Genomic DNA, 21,073 nt, shown 5'->3' with positions numbered 1-21,073 from the left:
GCAGCCGTGCGCTGTTAAATATTTATCTCGGCGGGACGCATTGACGGTGACACAATGCTTCCGACGTCTTATAAAGAAACCCTGCGTGCCCACAAAAAGCGCACATGCTGCTAAAAAGTCAGGATGAGGTTGATCACCTTTTAAAACCTGACCGGAATTCGATTGAACGATCTTCTTTCTTTCGGAGAATGCAAGATGATCCTTCAAAGAAAATCGATCCTTCCGGATAAGTCGAATGGCACGCGAAAGTCGAACAATTTTTACAAAATAATAGTTCCGATTTGTGTGATTGTAAAAACTTATATATAAATAAATAAATAAATATATGTATATATTTTTTTCTTAATTTAAGAGACACAATAAAAAAAATTAAAAAATAACAATTGTGTGACATTAAAAGGTAATAAAACTCAAAGAGTAAAAAACGTTCGAAAATTAAATTATAATAAACATTAATAAACATTAAATAATAAATAAAAAAATTTAATAGAGTTAACGAAAATATGCATTACATGTTTCAGCTTTAAGTTCAAGCTCTCTTCAGATATAAAAAAAGATATACGCAATGAAAATACTAATAATGAATCGCAAGATATAATGAAACGCAAAAAATAATTTCGTTGAGTTGTTAATGTTAAATGAAAAAAATTAAGTCATTTAATTAGTCCAAAATTTTTCAATTTGCGTGAAAAAAAATTATTAATTAATTAAATAATATCGGCAAATACATTTTTAGTTCATAACTCTTAAAAAAAACTATTCTTTTTGATTTTTGAGTTATGATAGTTTTCTTTAAATTACCTTTTTCGATTTGTAACGATAATTATTTGATGATTCTTTATGAAATTAAGTTAGTTTATCTTTGATAATTGATAGGATAATATCAATTACACGTTAATACTGCGACATTAACATTAACATTAAGTAATAGTTAAAAAGAATTGCATTTTTTAGTTATCAGTTTTAAAGTAAGGAATATGATACATAAATTGCATAGGTTTACACAAAAATATTTTTCAACACTAAAAATCCATCTTGACCGAATACGACCGCCCATTTGTATTGAATAATTTATGAATATATGTAACGCATACGCGATACTTATTATAAAATAATTATTAAATAAATATCGCCATGTATTTAATTTTGTAAATTAGCAACGATCTTTTGATAAATTCAAACATTTAGTCAATCTGTGTCAATTTAATACGATAATTAAGCACGCTAACGAGTTTCGACGTGTGTACATACTATCATGCAAGTGTGCATCGTCAATAGGAGAGTTTTATCTCTGCTTCCGCATAATTTACTCGTAACGTCAATTTTCCTGGAGACTACTAACCCTTCACGTTATGTTCAAGCGCCCTTTGGGAAAACAAAGGTGTCACTTTTTCAAAGAGCTCTTGTTCTTCGGTCTCCTTTTCTTCTCTATGATTTTTCTTTCCCTTTTCATTCTTGGCTATCTTACCGTTTAAAGATATTATCTTTTATTATTTGATACTATCTTTTTATTTAGTTACTCATTTATACAATTTTTGCCTCAAATATTAGAAAATTTTTATTTTTTCGCTTAATAACCATTTGTTTTCACCATTCATTCTAGAAATTATTTTTTAAATAATTTGATTTAGCAGAATGTACACGCAAATACGCACGCGCGCACGTGTATACACACGAAAAATATATGTAGCTATAGTGATTAGTCAATTTGATCAGTATTTCAATTTATATATATATATATATGTGTGTATATATACATATACCTATATACATGTGTGTGTGTGTGTGTGTGTGTGTGTGTGTATTTGTGGTTAATAAATTAAACAATTATCCAGCGAGCGATCTTTTTATTTTAGTTCTTTTTTAACGGTATTACTTTGTGTAGCACTTTTTTTCCTTTTATTTCGGTAGTACCCTTTGTTCAGCACTCCTTCTTCCTTTCTTAAAAAGATGCTTTATCTTTCGAGGGATGTTGCTTCAACAGGTTACAAGACGCCGCGATTCGAACGTCTTCGCTCCGTTTACCCTCGAGGAATACCCATCCCATTCTAACACAGACCCTAAGGAAGTCCGCTTACCCTACATCGTTCTTGAGTCTTAAGTTTTCTCGGTCTCTACTTGCGGCCAAAGAGATCCGTCCCTCGAAGATTTTCCGGACCGCAGGCTACGGAGGAACCTGTTGATGTAAAGAATCGTCCCGTCGGCGAAACTTGGAAGAAAGGACAAGCGTTTTCTTACGACGATGTTCTATACCCTCGGTCAAGCTCCCTCTCCTCTTCCGTAAACGTCGAGGGAACAAGATATCAACTTGTTGCTGTCGGGATATTGAGCGCGGGCCAAGGAGCTAGAGGGTTGGTTTTATTTTATTATTTAGACGCTGCACGCGAAACCGGCTATCCTCCTTTCCCTCTGTGTTCTCCTTCTCGGGATTAGTCGTGTTTTTTGTTCGTATTTAATATCGCGTATTATTTCGTTTTATTTCGATGACAAGTTGGAAAACAATCAATTGAATCACTTTATAAAGAAATACGAGTATGCTTTTTTTATCGTTTGAATCCTATCTAAAGCGAATTTTTGAGACCGCGCGCATTCCGCGTGTTTGAAAAAGTTATCCGCTTTATACGTACAATAATTCGATTAGATTAAAATTGATCAAATATTTAAATTATATTAAAAATATAGTAATATTTGGTTTTGTAAATATTCTAATTTATTATTAAACATTCGTTTTTTCTACTTCAATTGGCTATATGTGATCAGAAATCTGTCATTGAAGGATAGGTAATATTTTTTGCAAAAAAATTTTTCATACTAAAACGTCATTTAATACATCTTATGTTTTAATACTGTTTCAATAATTAAATTAAAATTTTAACTTTGTAAAATATTTTGTGGAATTCATAATACCGTTATTGTACGAGACAGTGATCGGCGATTAAGAGAAAAATTGTTCAGCGACGTAAATTTGTACTCGAGAGACACACTCAAGATGTGTGCTTCCTTAGAAACACTTGTTGAGCATTGAGCTAAGATTGTCCGAGCTAAGAAGCCACTTGTTGCTTCGTCCTTCCTACAAGGAAATCCAGGTCCCGCACTAGGATACTTAACACTGATAACCGCAGAAATCCTATATAACTTTGTCGTGAATCGCTTCTGCAAACCGAAGAGGCTCAGACGTTACTACGAAATACTTAGCGTATTGCTGCTTTGAACTTCTGAAAAGCGATTGTACTGAAAATGTATCACAAATTACTATGGCAAAATTTAACATATTGAAATGTAAATCTTCGGGTATATATGTGTGATTCTTCTGAAGACTTCGTTCGTTATTTATCTCTCCCATTTCTGTCACGATCGAAATATTCCATTATCGCTTTGATGATTATACGAAGGGGGCGTCTCTTGAGGCGGGGGCCACATGTTCGTAGCTCGCTTTCCGATACAACCGAGTCTCTCGTGTACGATAAACGCTTAATCGAAATGTGAAGTTAGTTATCAAATGCTAACTTTAGATATACGACTTTCTCGATAGGCGACAATGTGCAACGGAGATACATTTGGCATCCAGGTAATACATATTTAATTGTAAAAGAGTTATATATTCGTTCTTAACCTTACAGGCGTATTGGCAGATTTATTTCTATCGCGTTGTCTCTATCTCAGGATTTTCATTCCAACGAGGATATTGCTTTTATCTTACTAATTAGCATTCCGTATCGTGGTTTATCGAAACCAGGTTAATTTAAGAAAGAAGAGAGGCTATCAGTTAAAATTTATAATTTTGTATCTTCTGTTCTCTGGAGCGAAATGTGTTTGCTTGAACGTGATCACCATCCATTTGCTTTTTATTAGACGCTTCGTGCATGTGGAAGAAAGACAAATGCTACACAATGTATTGATCTGACGCTGATCCGAATTAATAAATTTCCAGTGAGTTAACACATTGAATAAGAAACTTAAAAAAAAAAACATAGAAACTTACCCTGAGGCTTCTGTGATGATTAGATTCTGCCACGTGTCTATTGTGCCACCCATCGATTCAACGCCCCTTTTTCGGATGCACGCGTGTGCGTATCGTGCACGCATGCTCGCATCTTAATCACGTACAGAACGTAAGACGAGAACCCAAAAACTAATCTCCTCGTGTGATAGAAGATATCGCTTGATTGAGACTAGTCTTTGTTGTGAGTTCTTATTGCGACGTGTGTGTGTTTTGAAAAAATCGATGAAAGCTCAATAACTTTATTGTTGTTATTTTTAGAAAGAAGAAAAAAATAACATTTATGATACAAAAGATCGGTTAACAATAAATTATATGCAGTATCTATTAATCGTATCATGCTAACATTTTCGAAGAGAACTAGATTGTGTAAATTAAGATTATAATTATTTGTTTCTAAGCGTTGAAAATTATCAAAACACTCTTTTACGTTTTTAATATAAATTAAATACATACAAGTATTGATTATAATTTCAATTATTTTAAATGTTGATAAATGTATTATATTTGTTCAAAGAAATATAGCGAGTTCGGTGAAACAAAAATTAGCATATGCAAAACACACTAATAGGAATTAATGTAATGAAGTATTTACAAGCTCAGATTCAGGCAAACGACTACGTGATATAGTCAACGACCGTATTGTTCTACAAATTTTACGAATAAGTTTCGTATACCTACTAATTTGTACAAAACACAAATGACGCAGCGTGTACAATGAACATCGCGTATAATATATATAATCTAGATCCAGAAATATCGTGTCAATGCTCGAACAAGCGTATCGGAAGCTAAATCGTCAAAGCCGGCTCTACACTTAACGAGCGCGTACGTACACTTTACGCGGTGTCGCAACAACAGGAAACTAATTATAAATCTGTTTCCAACAACGCGCGTCGTACGTCATAACTGTGAGGCTGGTTGATATACCGGCGTGCGCGCGGCCACATTAGAAACTATTTTTAAGTCTATTACGCGTAGCAACATCGTGTATGCGCCATGCCATACGTACGATATAGAAAGAGTTTAACGCGGGCACGCAAGAGCGTCAATAGCATTTCGCGCACAATGGCCGCGGCTAATTCTATACTCGACGATCGTAATATGCCTTCCAGCAAAGGACGCTCCTAATCGTCTAATCACCGTAGAACGTACGGTACCAAAGTGCGCTTCAGTCGTGATCAACACGGTTCGCCAACCCATCGCAAGGGGAATATCTGATTGATGATTAAAGGGGTGATAGGCGGAACGAGGAAAGCGATGGAGTCGCGAGGCGGGAGGCGAAGAGTAATCTTGACTGGACAAAGATTTCCATCGAGACACTCAGATTTGATTTTCAACCCCATCGTACCGCCCCACGCTGCGCGTCTCGTAGAGAAGAGTCGGGGAAGCGCACTCTCTTCATAGCGCGGCGACTTCGCCATGTCGAAACGATCGACTTGGGTTTGCTTTTATCGGGTTACGCAACGTCCACGAAAACCAGTCGGCTAAGTTCTTTGTCTACAAAGCCATCTGTCACCCCGAAGAGCCCGTGTGAGAGGGTGTGGGAAACGATGTGTGGGCGGCGGCGCCGATACGTGTGTTCGCCAGGGCGCGTTACGCATGTCTTTTCCGTGTTCGCGTATCCGTGTGAGCGTGGCGTGATGTACGTGTAGATGCTAGGCGTACGCCAATATGCGAGATACGATCGAGATAAAAGCGAGATAGCGCGACAAGTATAAGCGGACCTTTGGGATGTGTATCGGGTATTGATTTTCTCCGCACGGAGTTACGCCACGGGCTAAGCCGAAACGCGACGAAGTTTATTAATCCCGGGACGGCAATCCCGTATGGCGTCTGCGTGCCACGGCAAGACAGGCAAAAGTTTTCGAAATATGGACTACTCGCGGTGACGATTCGTGGAGATGAAAATATCGTTCTTGATTGCCTTAGGTAAAATATTTAAAAGTATTACTGTATGTGTCAAAAAGACTCTCCAAATTCTCTAATATTAAAGTAATAAAATTTTTTATCTTCTTTCAATTATACGGTTCTATCATTTTAAGAATAGATTCTACGATGAGCTTCTTCTATTTTATTTCTCCTAATTATATTGCAAGTTAGATTCACTTTGTAACTTAAATCCCGGAGCTGCATAAATTGGCTAACTCTAGAGAGTAGACGTAGTTGATGGTGGAGGAAAGGAACGCTAGAAGATGGATAGGGAAAGAAAGAGAAAGAGCGAGGTAGGGGTACAACAGGGAACAGCTAATACATCATAAACTTGAGAACAAAGAGGAGAGAGGATGTCGAGGCTACGCCGGAGAATCCGCAAACTCCGACATCCTCACAACGAAACTTTACCTATTTGTTAAATCTTGCCGACCGAAACTGTCTCAGATACTAGCTTCGAACAGTACCTCACACCTACGATCTCCTTGGCTCTCGTCCTCCTGACTTCTACTTCCTCGATCCTTCCCCGTGCATTCCAGTCGAAACAATGCAGTGAATGGAAGTATAGGTGTGGTCATACTTAGAGTTTCGAATAATAAAGTCAAGTTGTCGATATTTGAAGCGTGTCACAAGTTAATTTTTCCATACAGATATTTTATTATACGAGCTATCTCATTATAAAAATAAATCAATAGAAATGAAAGTCGCAAAAAGATATGCTTTAAATTGCAATTTATTAATGTAAATATACAAAAGATATACGTTTCCATTTTCAATTTTATATGTTTCCGATTAAATAACCCGTTGCGCAAGGGAATGCCTTTATATTTTTGATTGTGGAGTATATTGCGAGGAATCTCGGTAGAGAACGCAGCGCTATATTTATATCGCCTCGATATTTATGCGCGATCGAAATTCGTGAACTTTGGCACGTGTGACGCGAGGCAAAAGCTCGTCGACGACACGCGCGTGTTGCACAGTCTGTGCGACTGTGTTGGGGACGGTGGCGAGCTTTGGAGAGGGTTTCATTGTGACGACAATATCGCCTTGGGCGGCATTGGCGAGGTAGATATGCAAATTTCGAGAAGTACGGCTTAGTTCTCTGCAATTTCACTTTTACAAATTTGTTAATGTTTTGTTAGGTGTGTGTGTGTGTGTGTCTGTGTGTGGGGTCTCTGAAAGTTTTTAGCATATAACAGCTCCTTCCATAAAATTACTTTAGCCACGAGAATCGTATGAATAACAACGAAACCACTAGAGAACATTAAAATAGATAAAAACGTAAACGCTAAACTAAATTATTAAAAATAAAAATTTGTAGAGTGAACAGGTGAATTAGCTATTAAAGATTTTGATAAAACGATATGCAGTTTAACGGTGCAAGGGAATATAACAAATTATAACGATAATAATAAAATATATGTAAAAGTATTATGAAATATTTGGAGACATAATTAATATAATTATTATTTTTTTGTTTCACAGGGGACGGCACCTTTCGCACCGCCACGGCAACGTACAACGTAAGTATACCATTGATATACATATATTAATCACTCAACTCGTGAGAACCTCGCGACTCGGAAAACTTACTTCTTATTAACTTACGTCCGCGCGAAAACAAAGCGGGATCGGCAATCGCCTATTGTAACCGTACCGTTGACAATTTCTCGTCGCGTTACGCCAATGCATGCATATATGAACACAGTCGGGGGTTGACAATGCAGCTTTGCGTCGTGGCGACTGCTTCGTCGTCGTGCGACGTCAAGGATGACGCCGGGCGTCGAGTCATTGGAGAAAGAAAGAAGAATATCAAATATGGAAGGGAAAGGGGGTTAAAGGGGGAGGTGGAGACGCTCTAAGGTACATAATCATGCTTGCTGACTTCTTCTCTAATAAGAGACTCACTGTCAACTCGTCCCCACGAATCGACCCCATACGCGTGTGCCCCACGTGCGTCATTGCGCTCGCATGACAGCAGTATACTATCAACGACTGACAATAAAAGCTTTACGATGCATTTTCGTTCGTCATCCGTGGAAACGTAACAGTGATCCATAGTGGGTTGTTGAAGAATCGCTATCTGTGTTAGAGAGGCTTTCTAGAATAATTTTCTGTGATAAGACATTATACTTAAACTTTAAGTCATAAACGTAAGAAATCGATCAATTATAGTCAAATGTGAGAAGAATAGTCAACTATGATCGGTGAATTTTTTTACGGCTTAAGACTTAAATCTTAGATAGTGGCTTATTATAGAAAATCTATAAAAACAAAAAGGAAGAAGAAAAGTCATAGATAAGATAAAAATTAGGAGACAAAATTAGGGGGGTGTTGGTATTATCTAAGACTGTAGTTTTTTCCAATCTTTTGATATACTCTCGAAAACGACACATCTTCTCTTCATTATTCTTTCGTGTACCATCTTCATTCGATGTATGACCGTCTCCTCATGATCATAATAGGCGAAATGTTCTCCGATTCGCTTGAATAGCGATTTGCAAATTAATTTGGCTTTGTCGGTCAACTGTCAACACTATCCTGATCTTCCACGCAAACAACACGAACACTCTGCAGTCCATATATGATCGATTGGTACTCTAAGGATTGACTAAGGTCTGACGTTACGATAGCATGAATTGTTTCTAAGACTGTATTAGGTTATCACATTAAATATTTCTATTTATTATATTTTACGAAATTATAAAAAAATTAATTAAGTGGATATAATTGATTATATTTGCCCGATCTGTGAGGTATGCAATGGTTTGCATCACTCTCGCAGATAAGCAAGCTTTCTCAGGTAGAATTGAGGCTATTAAGCACAATACAAATTGAGACACGATCGTCTAGATTGAGCTTAATTAAGGTTGAATGAAAGAATACACGCGAGTGCAGTCAGAAATAAAAAAAAGCTATACTATTCATGCGGCGGTTACCCTCGGTTGGCAGCGGAAGGGCGTCTCGGTGTCTTCGTTTCGGTGTCGATTTAAAGGGCCAAGCGGTCGAGGGTCCTTGGCCGGGACAGGTCTCAAGGTGTGTATCTCTGGTGGATTTAAAGAACCCTCACGGCGAAGCATACTTTCGAACAGTAGTATAGGGCTGCAGCCTGAAACCAGATGGCTCGATTTCCCACTTATGTGCTTTACCCGCCTTCTTCCACCCACGTGTCTTATAAAACCGATGGCGGTCTGAAACGTGAAAATGGATTTTTCTCACCCCTCCTGCGTTCCCTCGTTTTCCCCTCTTTCTTTAGAAGCGGTCGCTCGACCGACAGAACTCCTCTCGCTCCTGGCTCTCGCCACCCCCTCACGCACGTTAATAACGCATCTCGATGCGGGTCGGCGTCGAGAGAATGAAGGAAGAACGTCGTTCGACATATGTTTCGAAAGTCATTGTGCGTCATGCGGCGAAAGACGATGTGTAGCGGTAGATCGCAGCCCGTGAACGGTTCTCCCGCTCGCGTACGTTATTAGTACTTTTAATCTTCCGTTATAGACGAGAGCCTCGAAATTGGTGCCGGATACCGTTGAGAGGATCGACCAATCTGCCGCGAACAGAATTCTGCACTTAACGACGGCCAGGGGAAGCGCAGGTACCGACAACAGTTACGTTTTTTTTTCCCTCTGATCGCTCCCTAATACTTTATTCGTTCGTCTAGTTTTTTTTACTCTTTCATTGTGCCTCGTGCCGAGAGATCGTACGATTTAAGCGCGCACGAGCGGCGACTCGAGTGGGTGGATAGCGATATGCCAAGGGATAATGCTGTGCATTGGTGTGCTCTGAGAAAACGCACAAATTCTACTCTTGCCGATACATTTGCCATAAAGCATTTTTATGTTGCCGCGGAAGCTGAAATTTTTAACACATAAACGAGAAAACCGTATACTTTTTAATATTTTTATTCTTATGATTAAAATTTTTTGATTAAAATTACTTTTATCGTAAATGCACTTTAATTGACAATTTAATAACACGAATCGTGATAGAAAAAGAAAATGTGTTTTTCATAAATTGTTAATTATAATTATTAATTTATATTACCTATAAATACACAATACGATGAGGAATTATTTCTTTAAATATTAGTCAATTCTCATTTTAAATGTTAAATAATCGCGAGGATTCTTACGTGCTTAAGAATTTATTTGGATGACTGATGGAGCGGGGGTGACACAAACGTCACGAAAGACATAATAAAAGTGGGACGCGTAACCTTAAAAGAGGAAGAGGCTGCGAAGAGGGAAAGATATCCCCAGGTGTTGTCGGTGGAAAAGCTGCGATTCGCCGAGCTACAGTCTGGCACGCGCTGCAGAGAAACGAGAAGAAGGGATGCTAACGTGTAAAGGGACCGAGAACAGGTTTTACAGGCTCGACATTATGTTTACCACACGAAACGCCTCCGCGACGCCTTGCTGGCAGACCGGACCGGATGTCTCGTGCTGAGAATTAGTCGGATTTACGAGCGGCGACAAGAATCGCCTGCCCGGTCTTGCCTTCTCTTTTAACCGAGGCGTGAAAAGGCCCGCCCGATCGAGACCTCGTTATTGGACGTTTACAGATCATTTGAGAGATCACTTATCTTGCAGAAATACAAGCGTACAAAGCGAGTGACCACGCTTATTTGCCACCTTGTAAATCTTTTCTACTGCGTCCTTGTCGTAGGCAATTAGGCTGCCGTTGGCCCTTCACAGTCCGTAAAGATGATCGGTTGGGGGTACGAGGAAAGGAAAATTTCTTTAGCTATTTCTATGGACACTTTTTGTCACGCTAACAAGACAGCTCGGTAGCTTTAGATCAAATCAGAGTACACAATGATTTACACATATAATTGTCCGGAAATCTTTGTCGATACATCGACGGCCCATTGATCATTCCGCTTGCGCCAATTACTCGTCTCTATGGATATATTGTGCAGGAAATCAGTTCATACAAAAATTTATAAAGATTGAATTATATATATACCATATATATCTCAATAGCTTAATATACTTTACGTGTAAAGCGTCTGAAATCATTATTTTCTACGAAAAGATTTTTGACGAAACTTGATTGATAGAAAACAATTTTTAGAAGCATATTTGGGAAAACCTTGGCAACTAAAGAAACGTGAAAAATAGATGCGGATTTTACTCTTCATTTAATCATTAGAAAAATAATCTTGTAATCAAGAAGCACAACAGTAAACTTGTTTTAGTAGCGATAGAAAAGTTTATGCATTGAAATAACTGTATATGTATGTCAAGGAATAATATAATTAAAAAGGACACAAAATTTACATTGATATTTCATGTATATTTACAAATATTTTCTAAAATATAATGGAAAAATGTACTCTCTTTTCGCTCTGGAAATAATTGCGCATGTGTATGCCTTCCGATGCGTGACAAATGTGGATACATAGTGGCATTCGGAAGTACATTCCCCTCTGTGCAGGGATCGCGTTCTCTGTACCTATATACGTGCACGCGCGAATCGTTTCCGTATACTAATACCTCTACAAATCGATCGTAGCTTCGTCACCTTGATAACCTCTTTCTTTTTTCTTGCTCGCTCCCCCTCGATGGCGTACGCGCCGAGGGAGCGTCTGGCCAGACGGAATTTCTATGGGGCACCAGTGGGGCACCCCATGGCAGTTCCGTCCTCTAATGTGGAAGTAGCTCGTGCTACCTGAGCAGCTGCGCGTGTGTGCGCGAAGGGAACTCCCTTCGGGAGTTTTATTTTATTTCGCCTCACCTTATGGGATGTCAAAAAGAGCGAGAGAGAAAGGAAGAAGCAAAGAGTAAGGGGAAGGCCCTATAGATAGACGCCGCCAGGTACCCTGTGAGCCAACGTCACGCTTGAGAGGGGGGCCATCTGCCCCCTAACGAGTATGTGACGTCAGGTGTGACGACGTATGTTGAGCCAAGGAGTCCGTCTCTCATGCCCCCTTTCTCTTTACCGAACATGCATCGAAATGTCCTAATTGCAATCGAAAAGAGTAAAATATCACCCAACGTATGATTCTACGTCTGTAATATTCCAGATAATAAACTGAACGTCATTTTGACAACATTAGATGTTATTTTGACGAAAAATGACACAATGAGAATAAATAACGTTAACTTGTTACACACTGAAAAACGTTTGTATCTGTGTTGGAAACGGTTCACTCAAGTTAAAATTTTGTGTTTTAACATATTTGAGTTTTAATTTAACATAATGTTTATGTTATTTAAATATTATGTTACTTAAATATTTTATGTTAAATTGGTATTCAACATTTCTTAGTGTTAAAGTAACACAAATTATGAGTAAGTGAATAAATAACATAAAAACACAATGTGCTTTAAAACATAAATTCTAAGATAAATGAATAAAATACATATTTATATAACATATTATAAATGTTAATTTTTACTGAAAAAATATGCTTCTATAGTTTGCTTAGAAATTATGCCGGTATTATCCTTTTTGTGAATTTTTTTTTACATAATATTGTATTTGTATTATATTCTAATATATTTATCTTGTGTTAAAATGACATAAAAATTTGAGTAGATTGTGAAAATTTGCATTAAATTTGACATATGAAATACGTTATATTTAATACAAATTTTCCAACTGTGTACTCAGGAATGGAAATGGATAAATCGTAAAATGCTTATAAAAACTACGGAGTTTTCTATCTGGAATATTTAGAAAAAAATTCTTCTGTTACAAACACAAGAGAATGTAATTTATGTCTTTTATAACTACATCTTAATTCTTAATGACGCATTAATGGGAGCTATACATATATACAATTTGTCAGAACACCTAAAACTATATACATAAAAGTATTAAAATTATTCGCGTTCGCTAAAATAATTGGATATTTGATTGAAGTGTACAATTCTTTCAGCACTCTGTTTCGCTCGATCATTGCGCTGCGACTCACTTTTATCATAGTAGGCGTATCTTTAACAAGACCGTTATATTGTTCTTTATCAGGCGAGGCTGTTATCGCACGGGGCGGCTTCTAAACATATATACGCGTACGTATGGCGCTGTACATATGTATAGATATACGGATGTCTCTTTTATCGCTATCAAGAATATTTAATTTGAAGGAGTGGAATTCAAATTAGCTCATCTTGAAATTTATCACATACCGAAAGTTTAGATGTCTTTTTTTTATTTATCTCGTTCTGTAAAACTTCGGTAACTGAATTAAATTTTATTTATTTAAATTACAGAAAAACATGAAAATCAATAATTACGTAACTTCATTATTTTTCAGAATTAATTTTGTGTGTGATGTATATATACATAAATTCCAGTTTCCTTTATATTCTCTTTTCAAATAAAGTTTCCCTTAAAAATAGAGTCCCCACATCGTTTAAAGATTCCGTTTTACCTCGCTTACAAATTATAACTTTGATTCAAGAACTTCAAAAATTGTAGAGGGTGTTGTTATGAAATTTAGATGCAACCCCTCCGCCGTATTGTCCGCCGGTCATTCCATAGAATATTTGTTCCCCTCCCCCACGTTTTCGATTCGTCGTTGAGGATTACGCGCGTGCACATTAGGAATCGGTCGCGTGTTACGCGCCTTGTACGTGCGAATTCCAAGTATAAGTACGTAATATGCAGAAGCAAAGGGGCATGCGTCACGGAACATCTGCCATGGGCGCGTGGCCCCCGTTCGTACCCCAAAGAGCACCGACTGAAGAGGAGGGTTCTTTGAGACAAAGAAAAAGTATGACGTACCGGCAGCTGCCGCGTGTGGTGACGTAGGGTCTTCCTCGTCCCTCTCTTGTGTTTCTCGGGACTTACGATCACCCAAGGTGAGAGACCCCGCGTCGAACATCGAAGATTTATCGCTTGTGATCGCGTGCGCGTCCGTCTATGTGGCCGCAACTGCGGTGCAAATTACAGGGGCCACTCTTGCGTTTCGTATTCAACAAATTTTCCTTCCGTACAAAAACTGCAGAAAACAATTTCCTTTAAAATTTAAGAACGTTCCATATTGATTTTGTTACTGATGATGACTTGAATAACTCGAATAGCCAGCGGGAAAGCATTATTTATTTTAATATAATTATTTGAAGATAATTGGATGGAAATTAAATCTAAAGGGCATATAAAAAAATTAATGTGACAATAAGGTAAAGTCAGCAAGGTAAAATATCTTACAATCGCATTGGCGGTTTTATGGTTTTTCTTCTCGCGAAAGTTCTTTATTTCGGACATATTTCTTCTGTCCTTGCTCTTTCGTTCAAGAGGAAACGTAAAATGTGCGGGTGTCCGTCCTCAAAGCAACTCATCGGCCATCACACGTTTTTCTCCTCAAGAGAAAAGTAGAAAAGGAAAAGAGAGAAAAAAGTACCGCGCAGTAAAGCGCACTAATCTCCCAAGTACACGCTCCGTTGAAAGCCTGGCTACTGTCTTTTTCCGGATTTTTTCTTTTCTTTTTTTTATTTTACGTACCCAATAGTGAACGTTTTTATTTACTCTTTAAGCACAGACTTCTTTCTTGTGCGTCAACAAATTTGTTAGACGAGATTGCAAATTCTCTCTGGGATCGTAAAAGGTAATTAATGGAGATATCAAACGTGTTTTTGTTGAGACTAATGATTTTTTAACGCATTGAGTGCCAATCGATTTCTTTAGATGTACGACAACAACCAAAGCTCGAAATTATGTAAAACAAATTGCCATCAAAATTTTCCATTGCATACTGTTTATAGTATACATACGAAACGTACCTGTGTAGCTGGCGAGAGCACAACGCTCTATCTAGACAGAGCCAAGAGAACAATATCAGAAATCAAGTAAACACTTGGCATACGATTTGTATCGTCGACTATCGATGAGAGTAATCAATATCACGCGATATGTGTCGTCGGCACTCAATGTGTTAATGTAATATTTAATTTATGTAGGCAATTATTAAATGATTCTGAGAACAAGAACTAGGACTAGAACGTGCATGCTAAATAATATTAAAACATTAATTATTATCCTGATGATTCTTTGCGATTTTTAGCCAGATAAGCGAAAGTCCCAATCGCGTTGCTACTAATTTTCTCACATCTGTCTCGACTCGTAATTTCTTTTTACATTCAAACGATTAATTCTTACAATTTGATATCAGCTAAATCTTACTTGTCAATAATTTTGATATATGTATAGGGCGACCCAGACTTTGCATGACGTCCATTAGTTGCGGATTATTGAGTTTTGTTTTAAAACGCAAATCCTAATATCAAAATGTCGAAGCTACAATAGTTTTAGATGAGAAAAATATTTAGAAAGAAATTTCAAAGAATAGAAGAGAATAGAATTGATGCTTGAAAACTTTACTGTTGTACAACGTGTTTAAGAGAGTGTGCAGATTTCGAACAGTTCAATATTGGCTAACTTTAATTTTTTCTCATTTAAAAACTACTGTAATTTCGTCATTTTTATACAGAATTTTCGTGTTTAAAATGATACATGGGTGTCACATGGAATCTAAGATAGCTTCTAGTTATTTTTAAACATCAATTTTGATGGTAATATCGTTGTCTTTGTAGAGTAAGTACATTTGAAATAAATTAGATTTCTAGAAACTAATATGAGATAATAAAAGATCTAGCATTATAAAGAAAAATAAATATGCTAATAAAATTACCTCTTTGCTTTATTCGTATCAAGATAATAAAATAAAAATGTGTGCATAATTATGCAAATACAGTTTGAAAAACATGTGGAAGTAAATATATTAACAAGAAAAATTGCGCAGTGTACTACGTGGTATTTACTTGACTTTGCGAGCTAAGAATAGAGGAAGGAAACAATGAATTGTAATAAAAGGAAACAGGAGCTGGTTGTAAAATCACTTTATCATATAACCGGCTGAATTTTTCATCATTATCTCATATTAATTTCTAGCAGATTCACGCGTAGATCTTAAACTATATATTATATCATGATGTGAGAAAAATAAGGAGGAAGAAAAATATTCGCGGCGCGAGTAATATATTTATCGTTGTATTGTATACTACGAGCTTCGTGCGTGTATTTTCATGTTGCAGCATGCAGCGTTCCTTTCTAAGTCCTCGCAAATGTTCTTTTACGGTTGATCTCACAAGATGCGTTTTTGACAAATGCAAAAGCACAATGACCGTATCGAATCACGGGCTAAATTGGGAAGCAAAATCGTCGAGATATTGTGGGTGAGACAGATGCATCGTGCATAGGAGACCCGTAGAATGAAAGGAATTCGGGAAAGGGTGCGGTCACGCAAAGACGCGACTCCTTTCGCTCTCTCGCATTAATGCATCTCCATGAGAAAAGCCCTTCGATTTGCATCTGTCTCCGAAATGCGAAAGGGGTTTCTCCGAAATACAGATGTTTGTAGAAATCGCGCGAGGAACGGCTGCTCGAGTGGAAGAAAAATAGGATATACCGCGAGTTTCCGAGCTATATTCCAAGACACTATTTTCGATCGTAGAGGGTTCCTTCAATTCGATGTCTTGCCAGGTGGATCTCGAAATCATCTGCTTTCCTCTTGATCGAGATTCTTCGACGGAAACAGGATTATATACCTATATATATGTATTATACGAGCTCTTGAGAAATTATCCAATATCCGAAGAGTTACACGGTTGCCCAAATTTACTGTGTACGTTGCATCAAAGCGAATATTGACGCGAGCGAATAGGAAGCGCGCGCGGCGTGTATACATTAATTCGATAGCATGAAGAATTGTCACGCGAAAATTTAAGCACGATAAAAATGTAATTTTTAACCGTCAGTTACTTCAACGCGCGTATCCCGGGTTCTCTCTCAATCACACGTAAGCCATATTTATGTCTATTTGCACAGTCCGTACGAGGGCGTGCGACGTGGCGTAAAATATTGCCAATATCCTGAAAAATGTACACGTCGTCTCTTCAACCCCGAGGAGATACGCTCGGAGGCGCGAACTCGCTCGGCTCCTGAACTCGGTTGCTGCACTCCCGACGTCGCGTGAAATTCTTGCGTCGTCGCACGCTCGCGCGCGCTACATCGCTGATGAGAGAAAAAAAGTGATAGACACCTATAGCCCGACGGTCTTGAAAAAAAAAAAAAAAAAAAAGAGTCGGTTGGGTCGTCTCCGGCGATTTCCCGTCGTTCGTAAATTCCTCGCCACCCCCGAACCCGGCTGGCCCTCCTCGCTGTTTCGCTTCATCTCGTGCGCACTTTTTGCGCGGAGATTTTTCGCAACGCCCCCTGCCCCCGTTCACCACCTCCGACGACCCGCGGTGCCCGACCCTCCTTCCCCGTCGTACCCGGCGCTTTTTTTTATTTTACCCCGCGCGTCGCCGCTCGGACCGCTGGGCGATCAATGAATTGAAGCGGCCGTCCTTTTTTTTTGGTCAGCCTCTGGCTCTCTTCGTCCGACGCACTGCCGCCTGCTTCGCCGTCACCTTTGCACCACCCCTCGTACCCCTCGCACAGCCCCCCACTCCAGGGACGAGTATTCTCTCTCGTTCTCTTTTCCTCTCCCTCTAATTTTTCCTCGCTCTTTTTCTCTTCCACACACGTGCACTTTTTCTCTCTCTCCCCGTCTCTCCCGTTTTTCGCGTCCGTTCCACTCTTTCCGCCGTTCTCCGCCGTGCTCGGACCTCTCTATCAGCATATCTCATTCTCTCCCCCTTTCCCTTTGCCTTCTCCTCTCCGTTATCGTCCTCCTCCACCTACCTTCTCCACCTCCTGCGACTCTCGTCCTTTTCGTTCCTCGTCCAACTCGCCATTCCACGGTCGGGAGAAACGGACTGGAAGCTGTCCTTCTCGCACGCTTTTCCATCCTGCGTTCCTCCGTCTCCCTTCCTTCGGCCTATCTGACCCTGTCGTTTCCCTCTCTTTCTCTTCCTCCCATTCTCTCTTTCTCTCCAATACAGACTGGACATCCGAGCCTCTCCGGTTTCCCGCGGGGTTCTCATGCACGCACACGCGGCCGCGTACGTGCATCTCACATGCACCTGCACGCATGCAGATCCCGCGTTTCGCGTTCTCGCATCGCCAGATAAATCTCGCCGGCGCTTACATGTGGGAGATATAGAGGGACGGCGAAAGAGGGAAAAAGGGAGAGCGAGAGAGAGCGAGAGAGAGAGAGAGTGCAAGAGGGGGTGTTGAAGCGAGGGAGTTGGGTGCATAGTGGAAGCGCATGCGCTCGAGTTAGACGAGCACCTTTCGTTGCACATACGCGTGTTTCTATCTTCTTTCCGCTCGCATCCGGCACTCTCGTTCCATTTTTCTGTCTTTCTCCTCCCTCGCTGCTATCCCTACCACTATTTCACCCTTTCCACATTTTTCGTTGGCCTTTTATTTCAAAAGGGTCCTGGGCTAATGCAAATTTCCTCGTAAAGTGACGGCCGAGCCGCCGAATTACGTCGCGAGTTGATGCAGCGGCGTCGCCAGCTCGCAACGGCGGAAGACGCGTGATCACGTCCGGGGGATGTATCGCCCGGAAATGGACACGGCTCGTCTGCCGGTTGCATTTTTAATGTCGTTGTTTCATCGAAAATACATCAGAGATACAGTAGCGCGCAAACCAATTTCAATATTTTTATTACCTTTCTGTGTAACGTTAGTTTTTGTGAAAGTTTTTAGATATTAAATTTAGACGAGTTATATACAAAACTAAATATATTGCAATGACTGTCTGAGATTATTTTATGTAACGCAGTTCAATAACATTACATACAATATTATACGTACGGATTTCACAATATTAAAATATAGATGGATTTAAAAAAAAAAAACACAAGATAAAGAAATATCTATTTTATCTAAAGATTGACGATGCAACTGAAGAGGAGACATTATATATCTATATGTTGCTGCATAAAGAGAGAATGTTTTGTTTACGAATTATTTGATAAAATTGATCTATTTGTGTGTTCTCAATGTATCGCGGTAACTGATCGGAACATACATACACACATGCAGGAATAATTACGGATTTCTTTTTAAAAGAAGCACGGTCGATCTTTCTCTCGACGGCAAGTCGCAAGTTTATTCATTATACCGGACCAGATCGGACAGTTGGACTGCCAACCCCATCGAGGATGGCTGTGCGCCCCAGCAGCAAATAAAATCGTATTTCATCCTTTTGCCGGCAAAAATTTTGTCCCTTCCTCTCTCGCACTCGCTCTCTTTTTCTCGCCCTCTATTTCTCTTTCCGCGGCGTAAGCTCGTACATCAAAGCTCGCCCGCGCCTATCTTCCTCCTCGAATGCTGCTGCTGCTGCTGCCCTACCCTCCTCACTCCTCCTGTCTCACTCTCCTGAGTCCACCATTTCAATCCCCCACTGCTCACCGTGAACCACCACATTGCCCAACTACCCCCTTTTGCCGCCCTTCCGACCACCACCCACTCAACCCCATCCTGTATACAACTCATAAACTTTTGTACGGAGCTTTAGTAGCTGCAAGCTAACTTCCGGCTTCGCGACACGCGTTTGTTTTCGTACCGAGTACAATCGATATCGATCGAGCAGTCGGCGCGAATTCGTCGAACGAGAAGGCAACGTTGACTATGTATCGTCATCGTAAATCCGTCTCTCTAATCACTCACCATGTCAGTGAAAAAGTGTCCTCCTATCATAATCGTTTGGACGGAAGTTTGTTCGGCGGAAAAATTGAGTACGGCCACGGTGAGAGATATGTAATACTCATAGAATTAAAATGCATCCTACGAAGACGCATGTGTGACGATATACTTTGAAGAAGTTAAATTGTAAATAATGAAAGAGCCAAGTTTTCTGATTTATTACAGTTCACGGGGTGAGACTATATTATACGACATATTTGCTGCGACGATAAAGTATCGTTTTGTATATATTCCATTGATGCCAAAAAATACTTACGGTAATTCAATTAATGCGCAACACGTTGCAACCACGGATCGAAGAGCGAAATATATTGGTTGAGTACGGTTGTATTTTTATTTAGTCGAATTTTCGAACGCCGCGACGCCAATACGAGGATATAAAATACGGAACAGCCGCGAAGTTAGTGCGAATGTACCATCGCGATTTATTTCAGCCCTTCCGCGGGCTAGCCTGGCTTCGCGGATGCAGAATGCAAACCCCGACGATAAGCTAGCTGACCGCCAGTGGTTTTCATCATATAACTCGATTAGCCCTGAATTCTCTCTCTTTTTCGATATAATTCAACGCGAATGCAATTTTCAGTAATTGCAGCGGCGGTAGAAAGCAACAACCGAACGGAAGAGCGAACGGGAAATACGCGAAATCCTATTAAATTGTTCTCTCACAAAATGATCCTTAAGAGTGTTTTGGAATACGTAGGTCCGTGAGAAAAGAAATCTTTAGTAGTGCAGTAATGTAATGTACAATTACGAAAAGGAGAATACGTAATTTCAATTAACAAATTCAATTTGCAGAATCACTTGGTGAAAGCAAAACGTATAAGAAACAATTTGTAATATCGATTATGCTTATTATACGCGCAGGCAGACCGTTACCAATTAACGTTCGACCATTGTTAATGTGGAACTCATTGTCAGAATAATTAGTGTACTCTCAGCTGACAGCTCCCACTAAGGCGTCCACCGTCTGTTGTGTACAAAAAAGAACGGATGTCTGAAAAAAGAAAAAAAACCAATTTCTCGAGGATGAAAACCTCGATTTCTCGAGTGTCAAAATTAAATGCGCAAACAAAACTCTGGTCCGCCTTTCTAGATCCGAATACTGCAGTCCTAATTGTAGCGCGGAGAAGAAGAAATGAAAACAGTTACCTTTTTAATTGGAGAACATAACTGCCGCCTGGCAAATTGGACCGTTTGACACGTGACTGCCACGCGAGGCTCCCGTTGAACACCCTGAAACGCCCTACAGCCAAGTACCGTTAGGGTCTAATCACACTTTTCTCCTGGAACGCTTTTCATAATGACGGGTAGTGCGTGTTAAATAATTATAGTTTTTGTTTAAGTATCATCTTGATGAGATTATCTACACAGCTGCGACTTACCTATATACGAAGTACGAGTATAATTTTGTCATTATTTTTTCAATCTTCTAGGGATGAGTTTAAAGTGTAACGAGTTTATACAATATTTGCAATGTCCAGATTAAAATTAAATTTGAGATAAATTAGGGGTCTGTACAAATTAGTTAAAAACTAA

The 21,073-nt window shown here is 39.3% G+C and overlaps 1 protein-coding gene across 1 annotated transcript in view; it reads left to right on the top strand.

Moving 5' to 3' along the window:
- The window catches only part of LOC108776377 (uncharacterized), a 100,612-nt gene that overhangs the window by 47,303 nt on the left and 32,236 nt on the right, over positions 1-21,073 (top strand). Inside the window, exon 4 of the mRNA XM_018542976.1 lies at positions 7,418-7,455. Coding sequence (XP_018398478.1) covers positions 7,418-7,455 — 38 coding nt within the window. The remainder of the gene's footprint in view (positions 1-7,417; positions 7,456-21,073) is intronic.

The sequence above is a fragment of the Cyphomyrmex costatus genome, unplaced genomic scaffold, assembly GCF_001594065.2.
Source record: "Cyphomyrmex costatus isolate MS0001 unplaced genomic scaffold, Ccosl1.0 scaffold36, whole genome shotgun sequence".
NCBI lineage: Eukaryota > Metazoa > Arthropoda > Insecta > Hymenoptera > Formicidae > Cyphomyrmex > Cyphomyrmex costatus.
Note: the sequence above shows the minus strand (reverse complement) of the source record. Positions and strands in the feature narration are given on the sequence as shown.